This window comes from Petaurus breviceps, unplaced genomic scaffold, assembly GCF_028583685.1.
Source record: "Petaurus breviceps papuanus isolate PSGF00001 unplaced genomic scaffold, PetGlider_PUasm1.0 90823, whole genome shotgun sequence".
Classification (NCBI taxonomy): domain Eukaryota; kingdom Metazoa; phylum Chordata; class Mammalia; order Diprotodontia; family Petauridae; genus Petaurus; species Petaurus breviceps.
In genome coordinates this window covers 15386130-15410814 of record NW_027187352.1, presented here as the reverse complement: position 1 = coordinate 15410814, position 24685 = coordinate 15386130, and the positions used below count along the sequence as shown (strand labels likewise).

The 24685-nt window shown below is 37.2% G+C and overlaps 1 protein-coding gene across 1 annotated transcript in view; it reads left to right on the top strand.

The window, feature by feature from the left end:
* The window catches only part of PRCP (prolylcarboxypeptidase), a 71471-nt gene that overhangs the window by 32960 nt on the left and 13826 nt on the right, over window positions 1-24685 (top strand). Inside the window, exons 2-6 of the mRNA XM_069070951.1 lie at window positions 3584-3724; window positions 9225-9326; window positions 12459-12640; window positions 12912-13069; window positions 20651-20823. Coding sequence (XP_068927052.1) covers window positions 3584-3724; window positions 9225-9326; window positions 12459-12640; window positions 12912-13069; window positions 20651-20823 — 756 coding nt within the window. The remainder of the gene's footprint in view (window positions 1-3583; window positions 3725-9224; window positions 9327-12458; window positions 12641-12911; window positions 13070-20650; window positions 20824-24685) is intronic.

Below are 24685 nucleotides of genomic sequence, written 5' to 3'. Positions count from 1 at the left end.
CAAATTTAGCTTTCATCAAACTTCTTTATGCTGTGTTGTTGTTTATATGATTATATACAGCGTGTCCATGGGATTCTAGATCTAGAGCTAGAAGGAACCTGAGAGTCCATCTTGTCCAACTGCCTCATTTTATAGATGAGGAAATGGAAATCAGACTTTTACAAAGAGAAGCACTTGAGTAGAGATCCCCAGTATAAGCAGACCCAATTTCTTTGTCTGTAAAATGATGAAGTTAGACTAGATGGCCTCCCAGGCCCCTTCCAGCTCTATATCTAGCATCCAATGATCACTGGCCCAATCATGTTAAAAATAATCACAAATAGCACAAGAAAGTTGTATGTATTGACCCTAGTTAGACGCAAATACATGTTCTAGAAGCTCAGAGTTGGGAGGGACCTAAGGAACCATCTAACACAGTACAGAGTAGCTACCTACTAAATGGTTATCTAGCCTTTGCTTGAAGGGCCTAATGAGGGGAAACTCGCTAATCCCCAGGTGGGTCTCCTTCATTTTTGGATAGCTCTAATCATTAGGAAGTTTTTCCTTATGTCAAGTCAAGCCTAAATGTGACTGTTTGTATTCCACCCATTGCTAGTTCTACCCTCTGGGACCTCACAGAGTAAGTCTAATCTTTCCTCTACACGATAGCTCTTCACATCCTTGAAGATAACTGCCATGTCACCCCTGAATTTTCTCTCCTACCCATTCTATTCTCAGTTCCTTCAGTCAATCCGCATGTTGTATGATGCTTGTCGCATTTTTGGTTGCCATCCTTTTGAACAGTTTCTAGCATATCATGTCCTTCCTAAAACATAGTATTCAGGAGTGAGCACAATACCCCAGTTGTGATCTAACCAGGTCAGAAGATAGCCCTGTACTTTGACTTGTATATTTCTGACTGCTTTCTGATTCTCAGTACAACTCCAGATCCCATTAACTTTTTTGGTCTTCCTGTCACTCTGTTGAGTCTCATTGAACATTCAGTTTACCAAAACCAGATCTTCTTCATGTTAACTTTTTCCTATCCATCTTATACTTGTGAATGCAAATTTTTGGACTCGGGTATAAGACCTTATGTTTATATTATATTTCATTTTATTTAGTTTGGCCCGGCTTTTTAGCCTGTTAGTATCTTTTTGAATCCTGACTTTGTCATCAATTGGGTAAGCCACCCCTTCCAATTTTGTTTCTTGTGAAAATTTAATAAGAATGCCATCTATCTCTTTATCTGAGTCACTGATGAAAATATTAAATATTGTAGGACCAAGGACAGATTCCTGGGACACCCAACTGCAAACCTCCTTTCATGTAGTCACTGAGTCATTAATTGCTAGTCCTTGGTTCTGACCATCAAATCAGTTCTGAGTCCATTTAATTATACTATCATCCAATCCACATCACTGTATCTGTTCCATGTATTTTGTGTTATTTAGCAAAATTGTATACATATTTATTTTTTAAAAAATGAACCAATGGCTTGATTATCTAATTAATTTGGTGCTAATGACTAGCCTTACATTGTTGTCTTTTTAGGTGAATGTATGTTCCTATTAAAAACTCCACTTGAGGTCAAGGATATATATCCTTCTCAAGGCCTAGCATAAAACTCATTATATAGTTAGCACTCAATAAATATCCGGATATTTCTTGGAAGTAAGAATTATATGAGAGAGGCAGATAGAGAGATTAGCCAAAGAGTCAGGAAACCCTGGGTAAAGGTCCTGCCTCTGCCACACACTGACTTTGTAACTTTGGACAAGTCACTTAACCTTGAAGTGCCCCCACACAACTCTTAAAACTGTGGGTTATAGGGAAGGTACACTCATAGAGGAGTTTCTCAATAAGAGATGAAATCACGGATCCAGTTAAAAATAATAATGTGATCTTACAACTAAGTGAGGTGTTTAGAATTTCGTTTTTGATTTATAGAAGTTATGGAATAACTTTAAGACTTTGTGACGAATAGGAACAAAATAATGGAAAATGGGTTTAACTAATTTACTAGATCCTTACATAGTTTATTAGAAGTCTTCAGATCATGTAGAGGTATGGTATGTATGTTAACACAAGTTAGTGATGGCACCCTCAGTACTATGATCATCTTTATCACTATCTTCTCAAGGGCTCCAGGAATAGTAACCATCCCCCAAAGTATAGATAACACTTTGCATATGAATGTGGTGACATTTATTCTCTAGCAGTTTTATAATTAAAATTCTTATTATGACTGTAGTACTTAAAAGATTTGTGGTTTGTGTGGTGTAGATAAAATGCCCTTTGTTCCACATTGCAGATTCCATAGATTGCCTTCTATGTTGTAGGAGCTCTGTGTAAGTTGCTTTGTCTGAAATAGTAATTACCAAGATGTAGCCATCTTAGTGAGATGAACTTTTCCAAAGTTAGCTGGGCTGGACTTCAAGAGATCACCAGGCCCATATTTCAAGGTGTTTCGGCATGGAGGGAAATGCCATAGCTTCAAGAACTTAGACTTAATTCTGTGTCCTAATGAGACATCAGAATAGAATTAGAATGGGATTATATTGATACTTCATGTTTATTGAATTTTCTCTTTATTTCTTTTCGCCAAATAATTCTTAATCATTAATTTTTGTAGCATTAAGGGTAACATTTGAAAACTTTCAGTGTCATTATTTGGGGAGAACTTTGTTGGAACTGAACTATGTTTTGTTCTTTTGATGCTGCTTTTACATCACATATTTAAGTGAGGTGGGTTTTTGTTTTGAATCATGCCAAATTATTTTTCAAAATCAAGAAAAGGTTAATAAATGTTTATTTTATCTTCTTCGAAGAGCTAAAAGTGTAGGCTTGAATAGGTCGGCCAGCAGAGGGCAACCTCTCACCACCCAGCCCTGGCTCTTTTCTATCACTTGGAGAATGGAAACAGTCCATTAGCGGGTCTCAGTAGTTTCAGGTACATATCTTTGGTAATGAGAAATTCAAGCAAATTTTGTGTTTGGTATGGATAAGAGGTTGCTCTCTCTCTCTTTCTTGAGGTTTAGTGTTCTGGCAAAGCCACTTAGAAAATAGAATCTTTAAAGTCTTTTTAACTTAACCCTTACATTTTTGGTTAATGTTCTGTCTTGTGTTTTTGTGTAGTCATGGGCTAGGGATGAGTATCTGTGTGTGTGTGTGTGTGTGTGTGTGTGTGTGTGTAGAGAGAGAGAGAGAGAGAGAGAGAGAGAGAGAGAGAAAGGGAGAGATATCTTTATGGTATATATGCTATACAAATGGCCATTTGTTGGGTATGCAATGTGTAATTTAAAGTATTGAGACACTGTTGGTCTCAATGAAATAGAGACATTTGGAGGAGATATGGTATAGGATAGAAGATGGTGAGTTCAGTTTTGAATATGTTGTATTTCCTATCCTGATGGAACAAGTAAACTTGAAAGAACTTCTAAAAGTCTCATCTTGGAAATTAAGAAAAAAAAATGAACTTGTCCCTGTTGAGTGTATATATCTTCTTCTGTAGGCCTTAATTTTATGAAAGATGCTATTTAACTACTTTAACTACATTTGATTCTAATTTACTTTTTTGAAATGTTATTTATTTTGGTTACAGGTTGATCATTTTGGATTTGATGTTAATTTAACATTTAAACAACGGTACCTCATAGCAGATCAGTACTGGAAGAATGATAATGGTGTGATACTTTTCTACACTGGAAATGAAGGGGACATTACCTGGTTTTGCAAAAATACGGTATACATAAGCTTATAAACTTATCATGTTTATAAAATTTGCCTTTCTAATAGGACTGGACAAAGGCAGGAATGTGCAGCTTCCATTTTAGTTTGAAATGTTCTGTTTTATAATTTTCTTCATGTGCTTAGTGGTAATGAGTTCACAACAATAAGCTAGAAACTTACTTTTGTAGGATTATAGTTTTAGAACTAGAAGGGTCCTTAGAGATCACCTAATCCAAAGCTCTCATTTTACATGTACTGGGGAGTTGCACTCCAGGGAGCATGTGTGGGCATGGGCATATAGGGGCCATCCCATAGAGCATGGGCCAGAACTCCCATGGCAATTTCTATGACAGATATGATAGTGCTAATTAGTTTGAAATGATGAAGCTATCCCTTTACTGGCCACTGCTGACTCAGTGGTCCTTGAGAAGAAGAGACTCTGACCTCCACCTTCACCACTACCCCTGCACACACCCCTGATGTCCACCAGCAAGTCAGGCCCTTTTCAGCCTTTCCCTGAAGAACTAATGTATATTTCTTCTGGTAAGCCAGGGCAGTGCTTGGAGCTCTTCCTGCTGTATGCAATCATCTCCAAGATAGGAATAGTTGGAGAAGCTGAAGAAATTCTATAGTTATTAAATGACATCATAGAATTTTGAGCTAAAAGGGACTGACCAGTCTACAACTATACCAGTCTACTCTGTATGAGGGACCTAAGACTTCTAGATCACTTACAAAGATGCCTGTAAGGCTAGAAATGTCCACTTCAGGGGCACTACTCAGTCATCCACAGTCAGAAAAGAAGCAAAGCAGAAGAGGCAGCTACAAAGCCAGGCTTAGGCTGGCATGGGCAGGACAGGAGCTTCCACTGCTACCTGTACACAGCCTTCATGCTGACAGGTTTGGGGAAGGGCCCTAATTTCTATTCTCCCATAGTAACATTTAGAAAAACTAGAACTTTGTATTTTCTATAGGAAGATACATGAATTTAATTATATTGTAATTGTACTGAAGCCAGAAATTTGAATTTTGTTTTTTCTTTTTATTATAATTATAAGAATTTAAGGAATTACACTAAAATTAATCAAATCTTGGGGTGGCTAGGTGGCGCAGTGAATAGAGCACAGGCCCTGGATTCAGGAAGACCTGAGTTCAAATTTGGCCTCAGACACTAACACACACAAAAAAACTAGCTGTGTGACCTTGGGCAAGTCACTTAACCGCAATCGCCCTCCAAAGAAAAACCAAACAAAAACAATAAAAAAAAGAACATTTAGGGACGGCTAGGTTGCACAGTTAGTAAAGCGCCAGCCCTGGAGTCAGGAGTACCCAAGTTCGGCTCCAGCCTCAGACACTTAATACCCACACACACACAAAATTAGCCGTGTAACCTTGGGCACATTACTTATCCCCAGTTGCCCTCCAAAAGGCAAAAAATAAATAAATAAAATAAAATCAATCAAATCTCACAAAACCCCCCAAAACAAAACCCAACCCCAAACCAAAACCTACCTGATAAATACCTTTTCATTTACTTGTCAGTTCTGTGGTCTTTTGTAAATCACTCAGCCACTTTGAGCCTAAGTTAATTCATCTTTGGGCATAATTCCTCTTTTCCTCACCTCACATTGTAATTGTGCAGTTCAAATGAGATAAGTCATACAAACTTTTGTAAACTATGATATTCTATTCAGATGTGAGGGGTTATGCTTGTTGTATTAGATTACATGATAAAGAAATTAAGTTCTTTCCCTCTACTAGAAATTCTCTCTAGCTTCTTTATGCGCTTTCTCAGATCTGATTGGTCTTCTCTAGCAACCCATATATGTGGTTTTCTCCTTCCATGAAGTATCTTGACCTAGCGGCAAAGAGCACTGGACTTGGAGTCAGAGATTCTGGGCTTAAAACTTACCTCTACAGCTTCTATCTGTGTAATCTTGGGTAAGTCACTTGTTTTCTCTGGGCCTCAGTTTCCTTATCTAGTCATATTAAATGAAGACTAAGGTCCCTTCTGGTGCTAAGTCCTATACATGTCAATATTTGAAGAATTACTAAAATGTAAGTATGTGTATGTATATATGTGTGTGTACACATACACACATATAAGCACACATATCTTGTTCAGTCATTTTAGTTATATATGACTCTTTGTGAGCCCATTTGAGATTTTCTTGGCAAAGGTACTGGAGTGGTTTGCTATTTTCTTCTCCAGTTTATTTTACAGATAAGAAAACTGAGGCAAAGAGGGTTAAGCGACTTGCTCAGGATCACACAGCTAGTAAATGTCTGAAGCCACATTTGAACTTGGGGAGATGAGTCTTCATTGACTCCAGACCTGGCACGCTATCCATTGCTTTACATAGCTGCCTCATGTATGTACGTATGCATGCATGCATGTACGCACGTACATATATACACATATATAGACTAGACTTTTGACATTGAGAATGGGTCATTATATTTTAGTTTATGGCTGGTAAATTTTGTTTTCAGGCTTATTGGCTGCACTTGACAATGCAGTCATTCCCGGGTGTAAAGCATCCATCTGACAAATGACTGTACATCATAAGGGGGTGCTCTGCCTTGCCTCACTCTAGCCTTTAACACTAAAATCCTCTGCCACTGCCAGGGGAGCAGTTGTGAATTGTGACACTACCTTGTATTTGTTTTTTTTTTTCCTTTTTGGAGGGGGGAAGGTTGGGCAATTGGGGTTAAGTGACTTGCCCAAGGTCACATGGCTAGTTTTTTTGTGTGTGTTAAGAGTCTGAGGCAAGATTTGAACTCGGGTCCTCCTGACTCCAGGGTCAGCAATCTATTCACTGCATCACCTAACCACCCCATTACCTTGTATTTGTAAAGTGCTTTATAGTTTTCCAAGTACTTCCACAAATATATATTCTTTATTAGGTAAGAAGGACATATTTTATTTTCATGTGAAAAAAAACTTTAATCTTTTAGAGAATTTTGTTGGTTAGAGCATAGTGAAAGGAAGAATGAGCTATAAAAAGCAGGGGCAGTATACACTCTCAGACTGGACTGATTTGTTTATTTTGTGGAATCCTGTCCCCAAATCTCTTCTAACATAGTGCTGGTATCCCCTCCCCCTCCCTTATACAGCTCCTGAAATTTTACCAATTAATGATTCATTTAGGTTAACAACCATCATTTTAAAGAAATACAACCACTTTTCTGAGGCATAAGGGTCTATCAGAACTAATATGAATCAGTTCAGACTTTGGATCACATTTTTAGTGTCTCAATTATCTCTTCTTTGAATACAGAGAAACTTATTCTATTTCCCAAACCTAACTTCTTGTTATTCATAGGAAGTTAGATCAGGCAAATATATACTTTAAGGATCTGTGACTTATTAGAGGTATGGATATTCCTCTTACCAATATAGATTACAATTCCCTTTTACTTTAAGAAGGTGGTTGTTGTGAGTTGATGTGATTCCCATCCCCAAATAAAATTATCACCAAATGGCTAAGCTTCCAATGATGAGCTTTTTGGAATTTTAGCCAGTCTGGTCCAAAAGATGATAGTCTTTTGCCAAGCCCATATTTGATGCGTTTCTCGCTTGGTAGAATCTGTCAGAGCTTACATTCTCATTCTAGAACCCAGGGTCATCTCTGTGCCATGATGAGGCAATGGAAGAGGCAGCCATGAAAGGGAATACAATTTATTTATTTATTCTCTGCATGGGGCCTGGATGGGGAAATTGGATGCTTTCCCAGCTCCTCAGTCTAAGGCATCATGATTGTTTTAGACCAAAATCCCAGAATGCTGTACACACATATTCAAATGTTAAGTACAAAAACACATTATAAAAGCTAATTACATTATGTTTTTTGAACTTTCTAAGCCTTACAATTAGTATGAATAATTGGGAATTGACTGTATATCTAATTCAGTCAGGGGCATATTGAAGTACTGGTATTCCTGTGTAGGACCAACTATTTTCACATGGTCAATCACTCCTAACCTCCTTGACCCTGTTTCTGTATTTTGAATGAAGGAAACATTGGTCTCTGGTTTTGTCATGTATGGTGAATATAAATGTTTAAACTTATTTATAAAGGTTTCCTTTCAGGAGGGAATGGGAAAAGGCAGGAAATAGCTGACTACATCTTAAAGAGGATATCTTGTTTGGTAGTTTTTATTAATTTGTTTGGGGAAAAAATGAACTTGCCCTCATCTAGAACTACTGATGTAGATTTATTTCTACTTTCCTCCTTCACTCTAATCAGACAGACATTAGTATATGAGAGTATTATATACCCTGATGCACACAAATGCATGTATGTGCTTATATACACAGTTCTATACTTGTGTGTGTGTATTAATAAATATATGTACACATCCTGTCTCTACTATTTACTCTCTCTGTGACATTGGACAAGTCATTTCCTTCTTTGATCCTCACTCTCTTCCCAAAAATGATGGACTAAATGATTTCTGAGTTCACTTTTAGTTCCTAATCCCCATGTATATACACACATGGGTAAATATACAGCATACACATACACACACTTAATAGGTTAAATGTATGTATAATAGGGTGAGAATGTGGCACGGTGTGTTGGGGAGAAAGTATGTGGGTAATGAACTAAGCTAAGGAAGAAGAACAGTTTAGTAGATGAATGCTTATAATTAGGTAGATGGTAAAGAAGGTAAGGGATCATTGAAGTAATAATAGAATATATTTGTTTTATATATATATATATATGTATATATATATATATCTCAACCAGATGAAGTGCACTACTCTAATAGTTTTTTTTCAGTAAAAAAGGTGGGGGTCTCAGACTTCATTAAGGCACATGAGTATAGTAAGGTATAAATCACATTTGCCCTTTTATTTTGGAGTCCCCAAAGTGGATGTTTTAAAATTTTCCAGTTTAATAGGTCCACATTCCTGACTGAGGACTTAAAATCCTTCATTCTTATTTATTAAGATTTCTATACTGCTCCAAATATAGCTTAATATCTATATTCCCTTCACCTTTGGTTTATAAATATTATGAGAGTGGGAACTATCTTCAGCATTCTTTTTTTTTAAAGCATTTGGGGTTAAGTAACTTGCTCAAGGTTACACAGCCAGTTATTTTGTGTGGGTGTTAAGTATCTGAAGTTGGAACTGATCCCAGGTCTCCCGACTCTGGGGCTCGCGCTCTTACTCACTGCACCACCTGGCTGCCCCTATCTTCAGCATTCTTAATGATTCCCTGAAGGATCTAATAATATTTTTTGACTGGTTCCTTTACTTACACTGATCATTTTGTTGTGGGTCAGAATCAGAGATTGAGATATTTGGCAGAATCTAGTAATTTTAAATATCACATTATATGAATTTAGCGATCAAAAGTGAGGCACGGGAGTTTTATTCACAACTTCTCAGAGTGTTGAAGGAATAACATTTTCAAAATAGATCTTCTTAGATCTCTTGTATATGCATTTAGCTTTCTTCTTAGAACCAATTGTCATCTTGTGTATTTATAAACTGTTTCTAGGGCTTCATGTGGGATGTAGCAGAGGAGCTAAAAGCCATGTTGGTATTTGCTGAGCATCGCTACTATGGAGAGTCCTTACCCTTTGGTAACCTGTCATTCAGTGTAAGTATATGTTTGTTAACTTGGAGAAACTGTTTAACACAGCTCAGAAGATCTTTCTTCATGTCCCAATTTTGCCAGTAACTAGTGCTTCTGAGGGTGGGGGGAGGACTTTTTTCCTACTCCTTATGTTGCAAGATCTTTCCTTCCTTCTAGAAGAGGTGGATTAATTCCTGATCAGTCCAGAGGCTTCAGTTGGCTGTTAACCAGATGATGCATTCCTGACCCTAAGCAACAGGGCCATGTGTTCAGACCTACTCATCACTAGTCCAGGCTAGCTTCATTCAGTTTGCAGAAGCAGCTTTATACCCTGAAGATTAGTTAATTGAGGCATCTCTGTATTATAACAACAACAACAAAAAACATTATTTACTGATCTGAAATAACATCCACACTATTATTTGTTGACTTACAAAACAATTTGATTGATAGGAAGTTGATAGGCCTTAAAAACAGTTTGGGAAACTATGTGGTCATTTTGGACAAAAAAAGCTTTGTGTATCATATACACAGAGAATATATGCTCTATTACCAAAATTACATGATTTTATAAGATGATGTGTATGTTGTCATTAGAGGTGATCCTCTATCATTCATGAGAAAACAAAATTTGTGGTATCAGCAAAATGAGGGAAGTAGTCTTATGTCCTTTTAGAATTAGGAAATATGTTTTAATCAGCTATATATTTCCACAAAATGATGAAACAGGAACAGTAGTATTTGGAGGATAGAAGTCAGGCCACAAGGAGGATTTCAGAAGAGAATATAGAAGGGAACTGAGTGAATAATAGGTATTCTAAAAGGGATAGGAACCAGTGAAGTACAGGAATCTACCTCCTGATTCAGGAAGGTGGCACAGAGGACACATATCCTGGAGAAATGGTAATAGCAAAAGAATAGAGATGAAAACTAGAAGGAAAATAATGTAAAAGTTGTGAAGGAAGCTCCATACAATAATGGCAGTCAAGAAAAAAGGTAGGAGTGAAATTTGCCTCCTAGACTGGTAAATATGTGATCATGAAGTTGTAAAGCAAGGGTTCTTAACTTGAGGTCTGAGAACTTGCTTACTATTTTGGTAGCTGTTTCAACTTAATTGGCTTCCTTTATCATCCTATATGTTTTATTTTATGCATTTAAAAACATAATTCTGAGAAAGGGTTGATTAGCTTCACCAGACTGCCAAAGGGGTTCATGACACAAAAAAAGTTAAGAACCTCTGTTCTAGTTTACCTCCCTCTTCTCTCTGGATACCCAAGCTCTGCAGGAGATGACTTACATGTATCTGCTCAGAGGTCTTCTTGACCTCTTACTCTATTTGAAGTTATCCTCTCCTTTGGGTAGTTACTAAGGATGTTTAGCTGCCCTTAGAAACTGACCAGGATCCTAAGCTTTATCCATGATAATATAGTTGGTCCTATGAAAATGAAAGGTTCTCTCTCTGTCTCATGTTGATCGATTGATTGATCCTGTAAAGCAGGGTTTAATAATAGATTTGGTTTTACTAACATTATTTTGTACAGCCATTTTAAAGGATATGTGGTATTGGAATACCTTTAGGAATTAAAAAAAACTTAATAAGGAATAATACCTTATTACTGAGACATGTATTCAAGAGCTTGTTATATCGTTGATTGTATTCTTGAAGGAAATGTGAAAACATGTCAATACTTAATGAATCTGTTATCTCATTGATGAGTATTCCCTAACATTGGTATAGATTGCAAATTGGCCAAACCTTTTTGTCCTCTTCACTTTTTTTCACTTTCTCCTCCAGAGATCCATAGAGGATCTATGAAAAAAATATATAAAAGATGAATTATTTTTGCTGATGTAGTAATTAGAAAGCTGTAGTAATCTCTCACTCATAGCTTATACTTTATAGCCCCTGGGGGCCTAGCAGAGTCTTTGGGGAGACTGCAAGCATTTAAATGTCTGACTTTGTGCTAAGCACTGGGAACACACATGTAAGCAGAATAGTAAGATCCTTTATGCCCTTAAGGAGCTTCCATTATAATGGGGGAAAAGGGAGTAAAGAAGCTGAAATGGTAGGTAGGGAGAACTGAAGGTATCTAATTTGGGCATGGTAGAGCAAGCTCAGAGGAGAATCCTTGGATAGTCTGGGGAAGCAGAAAGATGGGGGGTGAGGGGTGTTGGGGGTTGTTGGTGGAGGGAAACTGAGGTGTCCTACCTAAAATGGAAGTTTTAGGAGGAACCAGCTCATCAAAGGGAGAGGCAGATCCTCAATAGATATTTGATACTTGATTGTTTAATTAAGCTAACATGGTAGCTTGGGAAATTTTTTAGGATTACATGACTAATTCATCTTTTTTTTGTTTAATTTTCTGGCACGTTCTATATCAAGCTTTCTTCATCTTTATGAAAAATTCTGTGTATACAGTCCTTGTGAAATTTTAAGCTTGGCTTTGGGTATGATGAATGTGATCTGTAATCTTTTGGGTAAAATTTATTTTCTCAGCTTAAATCAGTTTCAGTCCCCAGTCAGTAAATAAACATTTGCTACTGTGTGCCAGGCACTGAGAATATAAAGAAAGGCAAAGACAAGGAGCTCACAGTCTACTGGGGAAGACAACATGCCAATAACTGTGAAGATGAGCTATTCATAAGATAAATTGGAGCTAACTGACAAAGGGAAAGTGCTGGAATTTGGGGGATTGGGAAAGGTTTCTTGACTTTCTCATCCAAACATCAGTTTTTTTTTTTCATTTATCACTATCTGATAAGAGTATGCTTTAACCAAATGTGTAATGAAGTTACTCTAAACTTTTTTATGAATCAGCTTTTGCCCTGTGTGCATCTTGTTTCTTTTCTGAACTCTACCAAAGCTTCACAGTATAAAAGTATCCTAGAACTTTTTTTTAAGACTTAGTAACACTGATGTGTAACTGAAACTTAATCATTAACAAAGCTATTAAGTCTAAGTATCATATACATTGTGCTGTATCATTACCTTAAAGTTAGTTAGCAGTAGCAATTGTCTGATTAAGGATACTAATTGCATTGATCAGCTTCCCTGACTTGATTGCAAAAAATTCTCAGTGATACTTTCTTTCTCATCTAGATTTAAAGCTGTGCTTTATTTGCCATTTACAGTCCTATTTGTAATTTTTTCTTTAGAATTCCAAGCACTTGAATTATCTGACATCAGAGCAGGCTCTGGCTGACTTTGCAGTTTTAATTGAATACTTGAAAAAAACAATCCCAGGTGCAAAAAATAGTCCTGTCATTGCTATCGGAGGCTCATATGGAGGGATGCTTGCTGCCTGGTTCAGAATGAAATATCCTCATGTAGTGATTGGGTGAGTGCAAACATATTGAATAGTGGTGTATCTTAAAGATTTTAAATGCAAATCTACAGATATATTTTATATTAAAAATTGTTCATTTTAAATCTATATTGTAAATCTGTTTAGATTCCTTCAATGAATAATTTTTCCTTATTTCATCATCTGCACTCTTATTCTACACAATCTCATCTCATTATTTTGAAGTTAAAATTCAGTTTACTAATCTTTTTCTCCCCCCCCTTCCTTTTTTTCTACTTTCCCTCTTTTTCCTTTAATTATTCAGAGCTCTTGCAGCCTCTGCTCCCATCTGGCAATTTACGGACTTGGTCTCTTGTGGAAAATTTTTTGAAATTGTAACCAATGATTTCAAGAAAAGCGGCTCTAAGTGTTCAGAAACCATCCAGGGTTCATGGAAAGCAATTGATAGGCTAACATCTACAGGTAAGTAGGTGAAATTGATTTTCCACATCAAATAGAAGATTTTTTAAAAGTACCCAAATCAGTTTTCACTGATTTTTATTAAGAACCAGAGGTTTAGTCTGAAAAAAGATTTTGAATTATAGAAGGATGTTGCATATATTTTCTTTTTCCTGGATCTTAAATGGACACTTTTCTAGTTCCCTGAAATCCCCTGCTTCCATCAAACATGGTCGTCTGATTGACAGGTATGGCAAAGAGCCCTATATGAAGCAGGTTCAACTTCAGTTCAACAGATTTGGTTAATCTTTTTCTATGCTAAAGATACTGTGGTTTAACAACGAACAAGAACCAGTTACTGCTGTCAAGGAGATTTTTAATTTAGTAGGGGAGTTAAGTCATACTTGTTCTCAAAACTTCAAATGTGTGATTTCAACAATTTGGGTATTCTCATTACCAATGCAGACCAAAACCTGCTTTCTTCCTCCATCTCCTCTCTCTTCCCCAATCTCCCATCCCCTTACTTACCTTAGTAGATGGCCTATTTAAGTTGTTGTGACCCAAAATATTTTATCTAATGGTTTACTTTCTGGTGATGACATTTTCAAAATTGTGCTGGACGTTTCAAAATAAGCTGGACCTTGGAAACAAACATGTAGCCTGTTATTGCACTTGTGTTTGAAACCTTTCTGGACTAACCTACTGAGGTTAGACCCTGTTGACATAGTCTCCAAGAACCTAAGGTCCCCTCTGTTCCACCGTGAGGCATTGGATTGAGATGTACACAAGACATACACAGAGGAAGGAAATTATGGACAGTGGGAGGGGGAGGAGGAGAAGGAATTGGAGAAAATTCTAAGGAACAGATGACATTTGAATTGGGCCATGAATGATGGTAGGCTTTTTAAAATTACAGGTGGGAGAAAACATTCTAGTTAGAATAACATGAAGAAAGACATTTAGGTAGGAGATCATAGGGCATATTTGGGGAACAACAAGCTGTTCAAAACAGCCAAAGCAGAGGGTGTGGAAAGGTAGATAGCAGGCAAAGTGGCTTCCAGGTTGGAGCTAGAGTATGTAGGACCTAGAATATCATGCAAAGGAACTTGAATTTCATTCTATAGACAATAGGGAGTCTACATCATGAGAATGACATGTTAATAGCTTTTCCTTAAATTACTTTGGCAAAAGTGCATAGAATATATTGGAACAAGCACTAACTGGAGTCAAGAATATTGATTAGAAGGTTAATGCATTAGTCTAAATGAGAACTAATGAGGGCCTGAATTAAGCATAGCAATGGGAGTGAAAGGGAAAAGATAGATGAAACAAAGCTTTGGAAATTAAATTAATAGTACTTAAATGACTAGTTGAATGTGTTGTAGGGACAACAGAGAGTCAAGAGAAGAAAGGTAACTGATCTTTTATGCTTAGATGACTAGGAGAATGATGATGCCAATAACAAAGATAAGAGAGGTAGAATGGAGAGCAAGTTTCGTGAGGAAAAAGATGTTTGGGCTTTTTGACCGTGTTGAATTTGAGTTGCTTGTAGTAGAGATGTCAAATGGGCAGCTGGAAATATGGATCTGGAACTCACATTAGTACTGGATGGAAGATATGAGAGTCATTTAATAGAGATGATAGTTCAAACCCTGGCAGTTGTTGAAGTTGTCTGGGGGCAAGAATGTAAAGATAGTTGAGGGAAGAGGGCCAACAGTTGAAGCTTTGGAAGGGGAAGAAGAGGAAAACAAACTAGTGAAAGGAGGCAGCAAGAACAGTTAAGAGGGGGTAGGAGGTAAAACCAAACATTGACATAGAAACTAAGGGAGGAGTATATTTCAGGGAAGTGGTGGACAGGGGAAAATGCTGGAGAGAAGTCAAAGATGAGAACCCGGCCCAAAAAAGGCAATGAATTTGTCAATTATGTCATTGGTGATCTTAGGGTAATTTTTGGAGAATGGTAAATGTTGGAACATAATTACAAGGGGTAAAAGAAGTGGTTTGAGAAGCAAAGACAGATAGTATAGAATATTTTAAGTTTGTTTTGGTGAAAGTGAAATGAAAGATGGGACAGTAGCCTAACAGGACAGAGAGAAAGATTTTTTTTTTAATGATAGGGGAAATTAGCCTCTTTATATGACCAAAGGGTAAAAAGTCAGTGGAGAAGAATTATTGCAATAGCCTGCTGATGGATCTGCCTGCCTTAGGTCTATCCTGACTCCACTCCATCTTCTATTCAGTCACTAGAGTGGTTTTCCTAAAATGCAAGTCAGATCATGTCACCCCAATAAACTACAGTGACTTCCTGTTGACTCCAGGAACAAATATAAAATACTCTGTTGGGCATCCAGTCCTTCATAACTCAGCTCCCTCCTCTTCTAGTCTTCTTACATCTTACTCTCTGAGTCTTACCCTTCAGTCCAGTGACACTGTCCTTCTGCCTCTTCCATGAACAAGATACTCCATTTCTTGACTCTGGCCATTCTCTCTGGCTGTCCCCCAAACCTGGAATACTCTCCTGACTCTGCTGTGACCTCTGACCTCCCTGTCTTCTTGAAATCCCAACTACTTCTACAAGGAATCTTTCTAACCCCTCAGAATTCCTTCTTTTAATTTTTTCCTATTTGTCTGATATATAGCTTGCTTTGTATGTATTTGTTTGCATATTGTCTCCCTCATTAGATTGTGAGCTCCTTGAGGTCAAGGACTGTCTTTTACCTCTTTTTGTGTCCTTAGTGCTTAACACAGTGACATTAAACATTAAGGAAACAGGATATGCTTATTGTTTATTGATCCACTGACTAACAGATTGAAAAGGTCAAAAAGAAAGGGTTCTTCAAGGTCATTGGGGGATGAGATCACTGAAGGACATCAGAACAAGGAAAGGGGCAGAGGGACTACCATTGGAAATGGAGAGGACACTTTCGCCTCTGCAAAACCACAGGGAGGTGGGGGGAGAAGAGATGTCATGCAAAAACTTTCTGTGGGAAAGAGGACTTCATAGCAATAGGTTGAAGGAAAGGAAGATTAAGGAGCATGTATTTGATAGCCTTTATCTGAAGCGGCTAGACGTCACAGTGGACCGAGGGCTAAACCTGGAGTCAGAAAGACCTGAGTACAAATCTGGCCTCAGATACTTACAATCTGTGTGACCCTGGGTAGTGCAAACCCCTGCCTCAGTTTCTTCAACTGTAAAATGGAGATCATAGTACCTACCTCCTAGGGTTGCTGTGAAGATCAAATGAGATAATATTAGTGAAGTGCCTAGCTTAATCTCTGGCATCTAGCAGGTGCTATGTGTTAATAAACCCTTGTTCCTTCCCTCTCCTCTAAAGTAGGAAAACAGTGATGGAGGAAGGGGTGCCGTTGGTCTTTGAGGATAGTGGAAAATGTCTGAATAGTCACCCAGTTAGTAAAGGTAGCTCCTTGGAACTCAGGGTAGGTATGTTATGGACACTAACATAAATGTGAGTAAATGAATACACAGGTGCATTGAAAACAGCTGGTTAGGCAAGAGCTGCCCTCTTGCCCACCCCAAGATGGCATGCATTCTGATTACCCCTTCCTCCAGTCTGCCCTCCCTTCTGTCACCACCCCCATCCCCGTTCCCCTTACTTTCTTGCAGGGCAAGATGGATTTCTATATCTCATTGCCTGTATATTGTAATTCCCAGTTGCAAGTAAAAATATTTTTTAACATTCGTTTTTAAAACTTTGAGTTCCAAATTCTCTTCCTTCTTCCCTACCCACCCACCCTCATTGAGAAGGCAAGTGATTCAGTATAAGTTATCCATGTGTAGTTATGCAAAACCCTTCCATAATAGTTATGTTGTGAAAAACTAACTATATTTCCCTCTATCCTATCCTGCCCCCCATTTATTCTATTTTTGCCTTTGACCCTGTTCCTTTTCAAAAGTGTTTGCTTCTGACTACCCCCTCCCCAGTCTACCCTCCCTTCTATCATCCCCACCCTTATCCCCTTCCTCCTTATTTTCCTGTAGGGTAAGATATCCAATTGAGTGTGTATATTATTCCCTCATTAATCCAAATCCAATGAGAGTAAGGTTCACGCATTCCCTCTCACCCTCCCCCTTCTCTTCCATTGTAAATGCTTTTTCTTGCCTCTTTTACAATTTCTTTCTTTCTATTTTTTGGAGGGGGGAAGGGCAAGGCAGTTGGGGTTAAGTGTCTTGCCCAAGGTCACACAGCTAGTAAGGGCCAAATGTCTGAGGTAGCATTTGAACTCAGGTCCTTCTGATTCCAGGGCCTCTACTGTATTCACTGCACCACCTAGCTGCCCCATCTTTTGCCATTCTTGTCTAGCCTATTGCTTCCCAAATTTATTGATGGTCTTTGGAATGGGCATTGGACATTAGAGTGCTTGGAGACTCACCCTCTCAAAATATAGAACCCTTTTCCTTGAGAGATATATTTATGATTAGTATCAAGCATTCAAACCACAAGGGAAAGTTATCTCAATGATGAATCTCTGAAGTTTAGGTTTAGTAAACCTAATCTAGTAATCAAGCACATGAATTGTAAAGGGAAATCCTTAACTCAATATGAATGAACATAGAATTCTATAAAACAATGACTGATATAATAAAAAAAAACTTTAACAACTCTAGGAATATAAAACACTACAAAATTAAGAAGATTTATAAGATTGTCTTTTGGACATACTCTGAAATGAGACCACATGGTGAAAATGAAAGAAAATACAATCTACAGAGAAATGGAGACTTTTAGGTTTTCCAGTGATTCATCTTTCAGAAATGGAGAGAGCCTGAACAGAGAGCAAGGTCAGGCTACTGCTGCCTCCTGGCTTGCTAGAAAGACTAGGTCAGGGTTGTCATAGAAAACCTACTGTTTGCAATTTAGGAAAAAATTCAGTAAAAGGTTTTATTTGATCCACAGTTATAAGCCAAGATAGGAAGGAGTATTAAATTACATAGAGAAGGATGTTTCTATGGAGCAAGTAAGCTTCTGAATATGTGACATTTTTCACAAGTACTTATAGTACACAAGAAACATATAGTTCTGCTGGTTTCACAACTGGTCAGTCACTGACCTTGAAGGCCATTTATTTTTGGCCTTGGGGGGCTGAGGCAGGATGGTCTTTATCTTTCAGTTGACCTTGCCCAAGAACTGGGGTAAAGGAGGGCAAAACATAGAGTCTAGATGTGACTGCTAACATACATTGAATGGAGGCCTCTTTTAAAGTGGAGCCATATTTGTCAAGAAAGAGAAAATACAGTACCTCTCATTTTCTACTACCACATGGTCAAGGCAGAAGACCCAGGAGACTTGTCTGAAGACCTCTACTATTTCTGATCAAATCAGGTCATATCAGGGACGGTTTTATGCCTCCTTGCTAGGATGGAAGGCTCTTTCTTAGCTTTTCTTGGGATTCTTTTATTATGCTTGTCTGATTCTCTCAAGGATGATCTGAAGTGGCACCTTACCTTCTACATTCTGTATTCTGCCAACCCAGGTGTCAGTCTTAAATAAAGGGGCAGCTAGGTGGTACAGTAGATAGAACATCCAGACTTCAAATCAGGGAGACCTGAGTTCAAATATGGCCTCAGACACTTACTAGCTATGTGACCCTGGGAAAGTCACTTATCCTCTGTTTGCTTCCATTTCTTCACTTATAAAATGGGGATAATATCAATAGCACCTACCTCCCAGGATTGTTGTGAGGATCAAATGACATAATAATTGTAAAGTGCTTAGCATGGTACCTGATAGTAGTTGGTGTTATATAAATGTTAATTATTATTATTCTTTTTTATTGTAAAGCACTTAGAACAGTTCCTGGCACATAGTAAGTACTATATAAATGTCAAATGTTATTATTTTTTTTATTATAAAGCACTTAGAACAGTGACTGGCACATAATAAGTGCTATATAAATGTTAGCTATTATTATTATTAAATGTAAAGTACTTAGCACAATACTTGGCATTGTGATATAGAAATAAGTACTACATAAATGTTATAATTATAATTATTATAATATATATCTCACATTAAATAAATTTTTATTGCACAAATTCAACTTTACATAAAGAATTCTGAAAGAAATCTGTATTCCAAAAAATCTATGTTAACTTTACTGTACAGTATTGTGGTCTCTCTCTTTACTTCTCCCCCTTGGTTCAGCCTCTCCTTGCCCCTCCCCTAAAACTCTCCAAATGGAAGCAGAAGAACAGATACCTGGAGAGACTGCCACTACCCAAAAAAGGCCACTGATCATACCCAAAATGTAGTATTTTAACTTTGAGGGAAGCCTCTGTCCAGGGGAGTGCCCTAGAATATGCCCTTGGTCCTGTCCTGCTCAGCATTTTTTATCAGTGACTCAGTGGAGCAGATGGTATGCCTGTCAAATTGCAGATGATACATACTTTGGAGGCTGATAGAGTCTGGACTCCAAAAAGATCTCAATAGGTTAAAAAGATTGATTTGGAGAAAATGAAATCTACTATGGATGAATGTAAATTCTGTACTTGGATTAAAAAAAAGTCAGTCAACAATACTTAAATACCAGGAACTGTGCTAACTGCTGAGGATACAAGTACAAAGATTTAAAAAATACCAATTTAGAATAATCTTACATTCTAATGGGAGAGAAAACTCATATTTTATATGTTTTACACACACATAAAATATAAAAATAATGTTAAAATATACAAATGTCTGTAAAGTAGTTAAATACAGTGTATTTTGGGAGGGAGAGTACTAGTGGTTGAAGGAATCAGAAAAAGATAATTCAAAGAGAGGATGTTGATTGAGCTGTATCTTAAAGGAAGAAAGAGAATCTATGAGGTGGAAGTGGGACTGGGAGAGTGTGTTCCAGGCATGGAAGAGGACAAGTTCAAAGGCAGAGAGAAGAGAGATGGAAGGACTTTGTGCAAGGAGCAAAGAGAATACCAGTTTGGCTCAATCAGAAAGTTCCAGAGAGAGAAATGTTCAATGAGGCTAGCAAGATAGATTGGAACCAAGTGGTATAAGCTTTTAAAAGTCAAATGGAAGTATTTCTGTTTTGTCCTAGAGGAAATAGGAAGCCACTGGAGTTGGATGAGTAGGGGACTTGTGTGATCAGAACTACACTTAAGGAAAATGACTTTGACAGCAGAATGTAGGATAGATTAGAGAGGGGAGGGAAAACTTGACTGGGACCAATGAAGGAGGCTGATGCAAGTGAGAAGGGATGAGAACCTGACTAAAATAGTAGCTTTGTAAGTAAAGACAAGAAGAAAGATGTGAGAGATGTTGAGGAGATAGAATTGATGACATTTAGCAACTAATTTGTTTTATTGGATGAGGAAGATCAAGGAGTTCAGGATAATGGCACGTTTATGACTCTCAAATATACAAAATAGAGAAGAAGAGTGGCTAGCATTAAGCTATTAGAGTTTACGACCAAACTAAGACCCCTGGGGCACTCTGTAGAACCTTTGTAGCACTGAGGTTGAAATTCTCTACTATTTGAGGCAGCATTTGTCATGAAGTATTGTGAAATGAACTGCCATTTTTCATATATTTCTGCTGACGTGTAGTTACTAAGTGAAATAAATGTAAATGATCCTGTTCTTTCTCACAGGTGAAGGTTTGCAGTGGATTTCTGAAATATTTCATCTATGCAACCCATTAAGAAGCCAAACTGATGTAATCATGTTGAAATCATGGCTAGCCGAAACGTGGGTGAATCTGGCAATGGTGGATTACCCATATAGTTCAGACTTTTTAATGCCTTTGCCTGCTTGGCCAATTAAGGTAACAGAAAACATGTTCTCGAGTCATTCTTAATGATAGTTTTGTGTTTAATATGCATCTCATTGGCAACATAAGCTTCGAAGACATTTTGTTGAAGAAGAGCTTTAAGATAGTGTTTTACTCTATAAAATTTAATGCTTTTATAAAGTCAACAAACAAGAAACACAGTGAGATCTTTTATTCTCTGCATCCTTTGAGTCAGTTCTGTGATTGTGAATTTGTCCTGTACTGTAGGAGTATCACTTACAAAAACCTGCCTGTTTATTTTTAATGTCCTCATCAAGGATTCCATTTATGAGAGAGTATATAGCTTGTTCTCATCAAAATTTTGTATAGATGAATTAGTCATTGATGTTCTCTCAATTGCCTTTATTTTGTAGTAAGGTTTGAGATCTTTTTTTCATGCCTTTGCCATCTTACCCCTTACTATTCATATACTTTGAGAATCAGTCAATGAACTCCCTCAGAACTGTGTGACCTCCAAACCAGATCTCTTCTGTGTATATGTTTTCTAGTCCTGTTTTTTTCCTCAACTTTGTTTTCTTTAATTTTATTTCTACTTCCTGTAGAGTGTCCAGGACAAAGGAAAAGATTGTCATGCTCTACCCTGTCCTGGTCTAACTACATGTGGAGTGTTCTGTTCAGTTCTTTCAGACCATTTCAGAAAGTGTACAGGCAGTTTTGAGCATGTCTAGAAGAAACTTAACCAGATTTAGGGGAGAGGAGACCTTGGAATGCAAGGATTAATTGGTAGAACTGGGAATGTGTAATTTGGAGAAGAGAAGACTTTGGGGTACAGGGAGGGCTTAGAAGGTTGGATGGAGAATATGATTATAATCTTCAGAAATTTGAAGGGTCATCATTCGTAGAAGAGGGATTAAACTTTTCTGCTCATTCACTGAGGGCAAAAATAGGAGCAATAGATGTAAATTGTAGAGAGGCAGACTAGGGTTTAATGTAATGAAAACCTTCCCCACAAATGAACTATTTTAGAGTTTTAATGGGTTTCATCAAGGGTTAATGGATTTCCCTCCTACTCAAGACTGTTCAGGCAAAATTGCTCTATAACCAGCTTTTTCACAGTGATGTAGAAGGGATTCTTGCTCAAGTATCTTTTGGACCACGTGGCCTTTGAAGTCAGTCACTTATAACCTCTGAGAGGCTGATTTGTGAAAGGAACAACTATTCAACTTGTTACAGAGTCAATCTTTCTTACATCTAAGAAGCAGAATCACCAGTGAGTTTTGATTGTAAAAAGTTTTTCTTATGGGATATCTGGCATCAAAATAACAAAGGGAAAATATCTAAACTAGCTAGTTTTTTTTCATAGTAGAATATTTCTCTGTATAAAATAGTCCAGTGGATAAACCTTCGAAATTGAAAGTTAGGCCAGTTTTTAGTAACCATTGCATTCCGACACACTGTAGTGGGATGGTCATTTAAAATTCTTTCTCTTAGTTTTCCCATCTATAAAATACGAGTAATATTTGAACCTCTCTGTACTCATGGAAATGATATCATAAGACAACAAATATAAAAGTGTGTTCAGTGCTTAAGAGCTGTTATAATGTACACCCAAGGTACTGTTATTCTTTTAAAAAAAGTACAAACTTAGTGAACTTCATTTTATAGAATTAGTTGGTCCAACTTTCTGATGTCCTATGGTAAGAGACTGTAGTCTGTTGACCATATTTTCTCCAAATTTTATAATCTGTGTAATTAAGTATTTATTTAAAAAATTAAGACATTACTATACTAATTATAAATAAAAGGATAATCTGCCTCTCTCAGAAGCCTCTCACCACTGCCAATGTGCTATACTCTAAACATTTTACATTTTTTCCCTCATCTAACAATATTCTTGTTGATGTTCTTAATTTTTTTCAAGGTTATAAAATTTTGTTTCCTGTTTTTTATATGTTTCTGCTTTTTTTTTCTTTTGACCAGATCTAGCTTTCATCATTCTCATTTCAGTTCATTTTTACTAGCTTTATCCTAACTTTTCAAAGTTGAAAGAATTCTTGAGTGAATGAACTACATTTCTCTTTGATGTAATTTAAAAAAAACCTATGATATACTCTATTCTTGTATTCATATAGGGAAATATTTGTTGCTTCTGTATATTTTCAGTTTTGTTTCAGTATTACTTCTTGCTTTTCAAGAAATTTTAAATACCTGCTTTTTTCAACTTTCGGGTTTTGGATCAGTTTCTCTCAGCTCTTCAATCCATTTCTCCATTCCTGGCCGTCTTTCTGTTGTTCTGTTCCACTAAGCCCTGGAACACCAACCAGTCAGTGACTATTCTTTCACTTGGATAGTTCTATTTATTCAGAACTCCTCCTCCCTCTGATCCATTTCCTCCTTTTTAAAGGGTTGACAAACAGCTATCTTTTTCTGATTTGTGACTTGAATTAAGAATTTCAGGGTGGCATGATACAAATGACATATTTAAATATCTCTAAAGTATGGGGGACTTAAAACCCTGGATATCACATGCTTGGAATCATCATTGGTTAGTATCCAAATTTCATTTTCCATCTCATTTCAAATAATTCCCTTTTGATTGTTTTTGTACATTTTTGTTTATATAGATGGTTTCAATTTCCTTTTGTTTATTGTTAACAAAAGCTGCAGCATTCATGCAAAATTACATGAATTGGGCTGATGGATTAAAAATAAAATGAGAGGAGAAAATAGAAATACCCCTGTCATTTGATTGTTCAATCAACATAAACACCTTCAATACTGGATCTCTTGTTAGGCTAAATAGCAGCTTAAGGGGACACTGTACAGATTTTATTCCTCTTGCATTTTTTCTTAGGGAATAGCTCATGAAACCTTTTAGCTTAGTCTTCTGAGCATACAAATAGATACAGTGAAATAATAAGACACAAAATGGAAAATCCCTTCCGCTTGTCCTGCTGTTTTATAACATACACGACCTCTCTGGGTGGTTTAAGCGGTTTAGGTGCATTCTGTGAAAAGGGAGCTTTTAATGACAAAACTAATGTGATTATCTGAGTGAGAGTGAGGGGTATTGAGGACTGAGGGAAAGAAAATCTGTTAGAATAGTTGAATGTATCTGCTTAATCTTTTCTGTAATGTGGATGGACCATACTTTCTAAAGGGAAGAAATTAAGCCTTAAAAAACCCCAAATGATCTTCTTTCCAGTCCTCTCCTCCCTTCCTCTTCCCCCCTTTATCTTTTTCAGATAATGGAAGTTTAAAAAGAATGACTATTTTTGCTTTCCATGGCATGTATAGGAATAAGGATAGAACCTTATATATTTGTAGGTAAGGGAATATGCATTTATTAAATGCCTACTATATGTAAGGCACTGTGCTTAAGCACTGTACAAGTATTATCTCTTTTGATATTTGGGTGTAAAGTTGACTAGATTGTGTCTCAAGGTTAGAATTTTCTTTCCCTTTAACCTTTTTGGTTCCTTGTGATAAGGAGGGTAACAAAGTAGGCTTTTGAATGCTCTTCTTATCTCTGTCTTCATAGCTGTAGAAGGAAGGACGACCTAAAAAGATCACCCATGTAAAGTACTTTGCAAACCTTAAAGTATTGTAGAAATGCTAAATGGCATTATAGTTGTTTGTAAAAGGAAGGTAAAATCAACTTGAGTCCAGTCATTTCAGATGGTGATGCCTGAAGCTTTTAACACTCCCTTCACTTCACTACCTTGCCCTGGTTGAAGAGTTCCCCCTTCCCCTACTATTGTAACCACAAGGAATAGTCTCCCCTTTTTGAGTGTTTACCTAGTATATTCTGATAACTAGGAATCTGTGTCCTCATTGGGTGCTCCCTCCACCAGTACAGATTGCTACAACTTTGTGATACTGTTTGATTCTTTTT